The 11,399-nt window shown below is 32.2% G+C and overlaps 1 protein-coding gene across 1 annotated transcript; it reads left to right on the plus strand.

Moving 5' to 3' along the window:
- Positions 1 to 7,990: 7,990 nt before the first annotated feature.
- On the plus strand, positions 7,991 to 10,823 carry LOC105628008 (CHY-type/CTCHY-type/RING-type Zinc finger protein). Its single transcript, XM_089719869.1, has 12 exons — positions 7,991 to 8,173; positions 8,287 to 8,374; positions 8,508 to 8,567; positions 9,223 to 9,255; positions 9,342 to 9,419; positions 9,516 to 9,559; positions 9,741 to 9,781; positions 9,878 to 9,960; positions 10,048 to 10,139; positions 10,299 to 10,368; positions 10,459 to 10,500; positions 10,599 to 10,823. Exons 1-12 carry the CDS (start codon positions 8,112 to 8,114, stop codon positions 10,752 to 10,754), a joined length of 849 nt encoding a protein of 282 aa, XP_089575995.1. The 5' UTR covers positions 7,991 to 8,111; the 3' UTR covers positions 10,755 to 10,823.
- The last annotated feature ends 576 nt before the right edge of the window (positions 10,824 to 11,399 follow it).

The raw sequence follows: 11,399 nt of genomic DNA on the forward strand, positions 1-11,399 counted from the left end.
GAATTCTTTAAACTGTTTGGCACTTTTAACGTCCCCATTAATAAAGATGAGGAGATCATCTGCGAAGGCGAGATGAGTAATTATATCACTTCCTCTAGTTGTCTTGTAAGGAGCAATTTTCCCATGAGACACCAACTTCTTAAGACCCCTTGAAAAACCTTCCGAAGCCAAAATAAACAAGAGAGGAGAAAGCAGATCCCCCTGTTTAATTCCACGAGTTGGGCGAAATGAGCCATAGCTAATGCCATTGACCGAAATGGAGAAGACAGTAGCTTTAAGATGTGAAAGAATCAAGTGAACAATCTTATTAGAGAAAGAGCAATATAATAAGCTGATTTCACTATATACAAACTGGATTTGGAAAAGTGCTAAATAATAATATCTGCAGTCTCCAGTGAGCTCAAGGGAATAGATAAAATGCACTTCACCTCCTCTTAAGGGAGGAAACCTTGAAGTTTAGCAATGTCCCAACACTTGGAATCAACAATAAAATCACAAACATTCATAGTACTAGAAACACTAGTTCCCAAGCAAGCAACAAAATAATTACTGTCTCTAGGTAGCCAAGGGTCATTAAATGAATTAATAGAATACAATTACCCACCTTCCATTGAATGCCTTTTTTCAGGATATCACTTGACTGCAATAGATTCTTCTAAGTAAAACTGGAATTATTAGCTTCCACAACATAAAAAAAAAAAAACTCCCTCTAGGAAAATAGTTAGCTTTGTAAATGCGACTAAGAAGAGTACTTGGATTGAAAAAAATTCGCCAACCCTGCTTGCCATAGCCAAATTAAAGCATTGCAAATTTCTAAAACCCAAACCACCCATAGATTTACTACTACACATATTTTTCCAAGACAACCAATGAATACCCTTATTATCTCTTGACCCTGAACCCCACAAGAATGAATTCATCATACGTTCTAACTCTTGACAAAGGGTAATAGGAAGCTAAAAAACACTCATGCAGTATGTCGGGATAGCCTGAGCAGCAGACTTGAGTAGACTCTCTTTACTTACTTGAGAGAGAAACTTACTTTGCCACCCTATAAGACGCTTCCAAAGCCTTTCTTTGAGGTAAGAAAAGATTTGCTTTTTATTTCGATCGATCAACGAGGGAAGTCCCAAATACCTCCCATGATTAAGAGTGTTATGAACCTGCAAACAGTCGAAAACAACAGTCCATAAAGTATTAGCAACATTAGCACTAAAAAAAATTCCTGATTTTTGGAGATTAATGGCTTGCCCAGACGCTTGCACATAAACCTCTAAAATTCGCTTGATAGCCTGACATTCAGGAACAGTAGCCCGAAAAAAGAAGAAGTTATCATCAGCGAACAATAAATGGGAAACGGGAGGCTCTCTTCTATTAACTCGGCAACTATGAATAATCCCAAAAGCCTCAGCCTTCCTCAACAAAGAAGATAAAACCTTAGCACAAATAATAAACAAATAAGGGGACAACAGATCACCTTGTCTAAGACGCCCGAGTGGAATAATAGGCCTGACTTCCACCCCATTGAGAGCAACATGATAACGGACAGTGGTAACACACAACATAATTAACTTAACCCAAGCCTCACAAAAAAGCCCATTTTCAACATCAACAATCTCAAAAGACCACTCAACTCTATCGTAAGCCTTGCTAATATCTATTTTTAGAGCTACCTCACCCTTACAACCCTTAGTTTTCCGCTTCATATGGTGAATTACCTCAAAAGCAATTAAAATATCGTCAGTAATAAGCCTTCCCTGAACAAAGGCAGACTACAAAGCACTTATAACATCAGGCATTTCAATCTATTAGAAAGAACTTTAGAAATCAATGTATAAATCACATTTCTCAGAGAAATGGGTCTAAGATCCTTAAGACAACCAAGATTCTCAATTTTAGGAATAAGGATAATGGTAGTATAATTGAGGGAATCCGGAAAAGATCCATTATTCAACCATTGACAACACTGATGCACAATGTCGTTACCAATAAGGCACCAGAATTTTTGGAAAAAAGCCCGGTTTAAACCATCAGGGCTTGGGATTTATTAGGGTGCATTTGAAACATAGCTGTTTTAAACTCATTCGGGGAAAAAATGAGCTAACAACATATCATTATTCTCAGTAGAAATTCTAGGATCAATAGTATTCAACACATCATCATAAGTACCTGAACCTTCTGAAAAAAGCTGATAAAAATAATTACAAACAATAGAGCTCATCCCAACTTGGTCCGAAACCCAGCAGCCAGTCTCATCTTGAAGAGCAGAGATCCAGTTATTCTTCCGTCTATAGGAAGCCTGAGCATGGAAAAACCTCAAGTTTTGATCTCCATATTACAGCCAAAATGTATTAGATCTTTGTTTCCAATAGCTCTCCTCTTGAGCCAGAAGCAAATTTAACTCGGACAATAAATGTTGATCCTGCAAAACTGAATTATCAGTAACAGATGAGCATCAGAAACAAGACTCTATACCTCTTCAATACACCCAGAGAAATTAGAATTAAGGCTCTTGGGCCATTCTTGGAGAGAATGACTACAAGTCTAGTAGAGGTGCAATAAGGATAAAGAGGCCGAATTCAACTAGCTATGTTCAACAACAGACGCTAATGCATCTTGCAGTAACCAGGCATTCTCAAGTCTGAGTCTCCTCTTGAAAGCACTCCACTGACTAACTTGAACATCCAACCTGATCAAACAATGGTAAGAGACAGCAACAACCACAACCGATAACTTAGAATCCAGAAACATATCCTGCCAAGACTTCGTCACCATGCACCTGTCTAGTTTGTCCTTCATAATAATAGCCCCATCTCTGCATCTGAACTAAGTGAACGAAGCCCCAAAAAGAGGCAGATTAAATAAACCACGTTGATCAATAGTCTCCCTGAACCCGTTAATAAGATCCATGGAAGGATCAGCACCGCCCCATTTGTCTTCAACAGACAGTAAGTTATTAAAGTCCCCAATAATAGTCCATGGCAACATGTAACGTCTAGACAAAGTTGTAAGAAACTTCCAGCATGCTTTACGGCGATTGGTTTCCAGAAAGCAATAAAAACCAGTTAATCTCCATGTATTATGAAAAGAAGAAACTAGCATATCAATATGATTCTGGGAATTGCCAACAACACGAATTAAATCTTTATTATTCCAAAAAATAGCAAGTCCACCAGACCTACCCAACCTATCAACTGAAAAGCAACAATCAAAATGAAACTGAGCTCATAGCTCCTCTATTCTACTATTGTGAATTAAGGTTTCAATTAAAAATAAAACATCAGGCTTACTACTCTTAATAAGCTCCCGCAGAGCGCAAACTGCCGGAGGTTGCCCAAGCTTCGGCAGTTCCAATTGATGCAAATCATTGTGCTCGACAGGCCTGCTCAATAGGCTCCACCGTTGAACTGTTAAACACTTAAACCAAAGAAGCATCTGCAGAATCTTCAATGGGAGAGGTAGATTGAGTAGCCCGTGTCACCTTGGCCTTTTCTTAGACTCATCCAAAACCATAGCATTGTCTTCCGCAGACACAAACGCTGAACTTTGATCCTTAATCACATTCATAGAAGAACCCATAGGCTGAATTATTTCCATCTCAAAAGCACTAGTAGAGGGAACATGCTGCTAATTTATAGTCATTTCTTAGATATTAATTTATTTGATATTAATTATTTTCTCTTTTGATTTCTTAGATATTCTATGCTAGAGTTAGACGTGATCACAGTTCTAGAACCGAATTTGTTAAAATCAAAATCAAATCGTGATCAATGGTTCAAGGTTTCAAACTATAACTGAAATCGGGTATTCAAGGTTTGATTGCGGTTCTTTATAGTTAAAATTAAAATCGGTGGTTTCGGTTTGAAACCGTTAAAAAAGGAAAAAAAAAAAAAGATCACATGATTTTTTGATTGTTAAAATTAATTTTAATTTTCACCATTAAATGCAGTAATTCTACCATCATCTTAAAATTCATTGACATAAATATAACTTGTAAATAAGTGGAAAAAGAGGGAAAAATAAAAAAAAAAATAGCTCCTCATTTAAGTATTTTTAATTTAAATCTTTTACACTTTATGATGTATATTTTTTACATACAAATTATAAAATATTTATTTTTTTAAACTCTCAAATAAAGTAAATAGACATTTTTCTCCTTTTACAAAGCAATTTGAAAGTATTTTTTGGAATAAAAAAAATTATGTTGTGACTTTTTTTAACTTCTAATTCTGGTTTTAAATCAGAACTGAATTGGAACAGATGATTTTACAATCATCTTTCAATCTGTTTAAAAACGGTTCAATTCTGATTTTATATTCTTTAAAACCGAAACCGATAATTTTAAATGAAAATCGAATTCTAGAATTGTGGTCATCAATTTTTTTCAAATCGGACCGGACCGGCCAGTCGGATCGATTCAATCGCGAACTGAAAGTCGATCGGTCTGGTTTTATATATAAACCCAGCAGGTGTAAAAACTGGATAAAGTTGGTTTGAACTAATCAAACCAGGTTTTTGACTTTTTTTGCCTTTTAATTTTTTTTTTTACCCAAATTGTCTCCATCCATAATAATTACAATCACATGCATATGTATAAAGTTACCTAGCTACTTGTACAGATAATTTAAAATAGTACGTAGAGTTTCCTAGAAAAACTTAAAAATCAACAAAAAGATACATACTAATTTTTTTTGGAAAAAAGACATAATAAACTCATTTATGGCTTCAATAAATACAATAGATTTTTATAATAGTTATCTTTTTAGTTAATTAATAAATTTTTAATTTTTTTAAATATTAATAATATAACTAATATTAATTATTTTCATTTTTATGAAAAGTAAACTATTTTATTTTTAAATTTATTTTTCTATTTATTTAATAAAAAAAGTAGTAATTACTTTGAAAAATGATAATAGAAAATTTAATATTAAATTAATATATCATAATTAAGAATATTATATATATATATATATATAATAATGATTTGAAAAATAATTTTACAATTTAATTATACTATTATTATTGTTTTGTTCTAAGATTGTGCATCAATATACTTCTTAATTTTATTAATAATAATCATTAAAATAAAAATAAAAAACATATTTTTATTTTTTTAGTTTTAAAGTTTTATGAATTGTGGTATAAAATTATAAGCCAACATACTAATTTAGTATTGATAAATTTTATTTGAGTATTGCTAAATAATCATAAACTCAAAATAAAAGTCAAAATTCGATTCAACTGAGTTGACTCGAATCGACTTGATCTAACCATGACTCAATAATAACACCGGTTATGTCTCTGGTCCTGTTTTAAAAACACTGGTGGTCATGCCTACATGTGGAGTAATCGGTTTAGTGCGTCTGCAAATATCGGTAGCAATTGAAGTCTTATCCGCTTGTCCTAATCATCCACAGTAAAACCTACTAAGAGCAACTCTAGCAGGATTGTGAATTGTATGTTATCTAATTGTCAAATCAGTTAAATAATAATATTTTTTTCAATATTACTGTTTATTCAATCTGTTAAAGTGAGATGTTAAAAAAAAGTGGACACTATGAACCACATTTTTTATTTTGAAAAAGTCTGTCAGATAATGTGACTCAGCTATTTAATTTTTTTTTACTATTAATTTATTTTCTTTTTCCACTATCTTCTATCACGCTAAAATTTTTTCAATCTCAATTTATTTTCTTTTATTTTAATTAGATATAATTTTAAAAAAATAGTACACATCATCATAAAATTCAATTTTAATTAAAATTCAATTTTAATTAAAATATGTTAGAGAGCTTTTTTTTAAATTCAATATTCACAAATAGCGTGTAGCTATATCATTGATAACATCTCACGTCATATAAACCAAAAGCCATGGTCACATCGGAGATTGGGAGTTGCTATAATAAATAGATAAAGCTGACTAGGCAGGAACTCCTGCTCCACAAGTTCCCCGTTGCACTTTCGATTCTAACCTCTAAACATTTAAAAACTGCCACGTTTTATATATACAAGGCCACACACGGACAAGACAATACAATTGGTCATGCCGTCATGATAGTTGTGATGCGTCCTAGTCAGCAAGTACTCAGATTCTAATGAGTTTTTTAATGGAAAATAGATTCTAAATGAATGGCAGACCAAAGGGCGCAGCTGTTTAACGAAAATCCAATTGGCGGGATTATATTTATCTGTCACGCGTTTTCCCCGCATGTAATGCTCATTCTTGAGTCTCCCTTCCCCCCGGAAGAAAAAAAAAAAAAAAAAAAAAAAAACTCATTCTCCCCATTCTGAAGGTTCAATGAATTCCCTTTCTATTTTATTCTTTGTGCTAGTCTACTAGTATACTAGTATTAGTCTGATTCTTATACTAACATCCACAGATGCCAAAGGATAGTGTAGTGATAGGATAAGCTAAATGATGGTGCAGCGGTAGGTGGATTATGTCCCGATAATAAATTTAAATTTTCTTTTTTAATATTTAAAAAAAAATTATAGTAATAATTGACAATAAATTTATATTCAAAGCTTTTTATTAAAAAAACAAGAAATGTCATTTCCATATTAAAAAAGAAGGAAAATATGAAGAGAAAAAAGTAATATTTAATTTTTTAAAAATTTTCTCTTCAAACTATAATAATAAATTAGTGATACCCCACAAAAGGAAAATTACTTTTTTTTTAAAAAAAAAATCTTTTTTCCTTTATTTTCTAATCCTTGTCATATCTTTTGTGGAAGAATAATTTTATCCCATTTCAAAAAGGATATGCAACAACTTTTAAAATATAGAAATAGTTAGAAAAGGTCCTCTCAATTGCTTTCTTGACTTTAAAAATTACCAAAAAAAAATTGGCGCCAATGTTGATTAAAGAAAAAAGAAAGTATAAAACATTAATTTTGTTGTTTTAATTCTTTTAGTTCATGATATTTATAATTTTTTTTCATAAAGATGGTTTATATTTTCATTTTGAGCATAATTTTTTTACAGTAAAATTAAGAGGTATAATCTCTCTTTAGATAGTAGAATATGAAGTTTTTTGGTCTCTTATCAAATACATTTTCTGAATATCGAATTTATATTTCACCCTCATGAGAATTAAGACAGTTTACTATCCAATCAACTTATTATTGGTTATTTTGAACATAGTCTTAAAATTTTTGTTATTATAAAATATTATTAAGTTCGATTCAATAGAAATATAAACTGATTGAATTAAATCTGTCTAAACGAAAATTTTAGCCAAAACTCAGATGTGAAAACAAAAATTTTTCCCCATCTAGTTGACCAAGTTGTATGAATAAATTAAAAAATAATTCATTCATATTTGAATTGATTATCTATTATTATTATTATTATTATTATTATTATTATTATGATGATAACATACTAAGTACCCCAGATACCTTATATCACGTATGCCTCTAAGCTATTAGGGAAAAATAAAAGTTTCAAGAGCGTGTGATATAACCGCCCGACAAGTGCGTGACCTTTAAAATCCAATATTTTATCTCAAACCTTATCCTCCCTTCTCCAATATGCCGCTTTACAGTTAAAACGGTTACGTTAAAAAAATCTTGTCCTCCACGATTGTCATTTACAACAATCACCACCAACACCACCACCACCACTCCCCCGCACCCTTTTTCTTTTATTTTTTTGGCAGGTTGTTTCCCGCTTCAGCCCTTCATAGTAATAGTAAATAGTAATTATAGTAATACGCAAGAATTAGATTTGCCAACTCAGTCTTAGCTCGCAGCCTCTGAGAATCGAAGAATCAACATCAACAGCTCATCCAACGAAAAAGGAAAAAAAAAAAAAAAAGAAAAGAAAAAAGAAACCTTTTTAGGATTTCATGATAAAAGCTTCCTTATCCAAATCCATTAAAAGCACGTTGCCCATTAATTCTCGGGTAAGACGAAATTTTCCTCCGTGTATCTGACTCATCCCCTTTTGTTAATATCAGTAACTATACATATATAAATACTCAAAACTCTTTACCTCTTTAACTTGTCTTCTTGGTGGTGGTTTGTAATCTCTATTTGGGTTTTTGCTTCAGTTTTTTAAATCTTTATTATCTGGGTTTTGGTGAAGATTTTGGATTTTGAAGAGAATGGGGACAGAGTTTGTAGATAATAATGAATCTTTAATTGAGATTGGATCTAGGAATTATGGGTATGCCTTATATTTGCCTTCAGATTTTTTTCAATTTCGTCCATGTTTGTTGATTTTTTAAAGATAATTGAATCTGTGTCCTTTGGCTTTGTTGTTGTGGCGGGTTTTTTTAGGTGTTCTCATTACAGGAGAAGATGCAAGATTAGAGCACCTTGTTGTAATGAGATCTTTGATTGCAGGCATTGCCATAATGAAGCTAAGGTACAATAAATTATGATATTTGTCTTCTTCTACTATTTTTGGAAGGGTTTCCCAAAATAAATATTCTTCAGTTGCTTAATTGATGAATATTTTTCTGTTTTAAAAAACTGATTTTTCTTTTTGTACTTAACAGAATGCATTGGAAACTAATCCTCTTGATCGTCATGATATTCCTCGCCATGAAGTTACAAAGGTCTCTCCCTTTCTATTTCAGTTAATAAGTTCTAATATCCGTTTTTTTTTTCTCCTATTATTAATATAGAAATTGTTTGGATTTTTTAAAAATATGTATTCAAGTGAGACTGTGGTGGATAATCTTGATGATTGTGATTTGAAAGAAGATAATAAACTATAATAAACCGTTGGTACTCATTTTTTAGCCATTTGCAAAATCAAAGTATGAAAAGATCAAAAAAAAAGTATTGGTCTTGTGGTTGTGAATTGAATCTTCCACGTTTGAGGTATTTCCTATTTGCACGTGCATTTCATCTCTCAAGTTAATGTGCTTTTGTGATTGGTGGTCTCAAGAATCTTGCCTGTCTCTTTATTTAAGTACACAATTCTATAGGGAAAGTAAATTGGATAATATTTTGGAATACTGGAGACAAAACAAGCAGATGTCCTGTTAGGCCTTTTTGAGAAACATTTCACGCAAAAGTTCAACATTTTGTGATAAAAAGCATCACATTCTTTTTCAATATCTGCAAAACTCACAAGATGTTTTATTGAGTTGATGTGCATATGTTTGGGGTCAGGTCTAATTTGAAGGTCATATAGTTCTCTTTTGGTCATTTTCGGCATTCAGTATTGTTAATTGATTTACTTCTCTAATTGTATAAAATTTTCAGGTCATTTGCTCCCTCTGTGGCACAGAACAAGATGTGAGTGTCATAACATAAAAATTGTATCACGACTATTGATAATTGTATTTTGAGTTCTTTAATATTCTTGTTTTCTATTGAATCAGGTTCAACGGAATTGCGTTAACTGTGGGGTTTGCATGGGCAAATATTTCTGTGCAAAGTGCAAATTCTTTGACGATGATGTAATTTTCTTCCTTATTTCTCAATGGTTATGTTTTTGGGTTATGGCTTGCCAAGTTGGAAAGTTTTACTGATAATCAAACTGATTGGTGCTTCAGGTAGCCAAGAATCAATACCATTGTGATGAATGTGGAATTTGCAGGCAAGACTCTCAGATATATGTTTTCTGTTATGTTATCTACTTTCAGCTGTTTTTTCTTTCTTCTATACAGTTGTATGCTTACTATTCTAATCATTGAAGTAATGTCCTGTCCTTGTGAATGCAATCCCTAAACTGCTGAACCTTTGAACTTAACCATTTTCTTTGAATTGGCTTTCCACAGAACTGGTGGCAAGGACAATTTTTTCCATTGTGAAAAATGCGGTAAGTGGGATATGAGCCAACTGGTTCATTGGAATCTTATACTCTTTTTTTTTCCCCCTCTTGAATATTTGGAGTGATTTTACAATTTCTGTTCAGGATGTTGCTATTCGAAGTTAATGAAAGATGCTCACCGTTGTGTGGAAAGAGCAATGCACCACAATTGTCCTGTTTGTTTTGAGGTAAATAAAAGCATTAACAGAATACAATTTTGATTTATTGAAAAAATTAGCTGTTTGATGCTTAATGATCTCTTCTCCAATGTGCAGTTTCTGTTTGACACTATGAAAGATATTACTGTGTTACCATGTGGGCATACGATACATTTGGAATGTGTGAGAGAGATGGAGCAACATTGCCGGTAAGCGCTGTACACAAAAGAAATTTCCGGTTTATGGGATTTTAGCTTTAAGTTCCATTTTTTTATGTTGCTTTTTTTTTATTATTATTATTTTATTTTGCCTCATTTGTCAAAAGTCAGCCAATGGGATGGTTCATGAATAACTCAAAAATTTTGCAGGTACTCATGCCCAGTTTGCTCAAAATCTATATGCAACATGTCCAAATTGTGGAGAAAACTGGATCAAGAGGTAATTTATATTTTATACTGCATATTCATGTTTTTTTTTTTTTTTTTCGTGCTTGTTTCAATAACCCATTGTTCAAAACTTCAATGCCAGATCGCTGCAACTCCAATGCCTGAAATATATCGAAACAAGATGGTAAGTAACCAAGCTTAACACAAAATCCCATCGATCAATTAATAGCTGGTAGTCGTATAAATATTCACCAAAATGAGCATTGTGTTCAAATTAAACAGGTATGGATTCTGTGCAATGATTGCGGCACAAACTCTCAAGTCCAATTTCATGTTGTGGCACACAAATGCCTAAGCTGCAAGTCATACAATACGAGACAGACGCGAGGAGGCAACAATTCCTCATGCTCATCTGGGATGGCTGAGATTGTGAGATGACTAAACAGTATCAAAACAATGGCATTCAATTTATCCCATATTCAATTATCATCAGCTCTTGATTATTTATTGAATTGTCAAGATGCGTTGGATTCGCAAAGAAACCAACTTTTTGAGGAGATTGATCTGCTAATCTATCTGTGGAACAAATTTGAAGGGAAATGTCAGCCTTGTGGGAGATATATGCAGGGCTTCTCCCTTCAATTATATGTTGTATTTTTTTTTTTTTTTAAGTTTATTATTATTGCTTTGGCCTCTGTGTATAGATAAAAAAGAATAACGAAGAAAAACAAAATATTGTTCAAATGGACTAACCATCATTCTTTTGAAAGGGAAACAATTCTTGCCCTTGGAATATTTGTAATATTTGTAAATATGATTGCTACGTTAACAAACTTCTGTTTCAATAAAAATATAAAATGGATTGGATTCAGATTTTCTTTTGTAAGAAATGGTCTTGATAATTTCCTTTATGATAGTTCCTTTTTTTTTAACTTGTTATGAAAAACTTTTTTTTTTTTTTAAACAAAAAGAAAGAACAATAGAAAATAACAATCCTTTTGATAAATATCATAAATAATCTTTTTGAACAGCCACATTAATGAAACGTCTGATAAAAGTTTTCAATACACAGTTTTAACTAAT

Source organism: Jatropha curcas, chromosome 1, assembly GCF_041381405.1.
Source record: "Jatropha curcas cultivar XTBG-Jc1 chromosome 1, XTBG_Jcur_1.0, whole genome shotgun sequence".
Taxonomy (NCBI): domain Eukaryota; kingdom Viridiplantae; phylum Streptophyta; class Magnoliopsida; order Malpighiales; family Euphorbiaceae; genus Jatropha; species Jatropha curcas.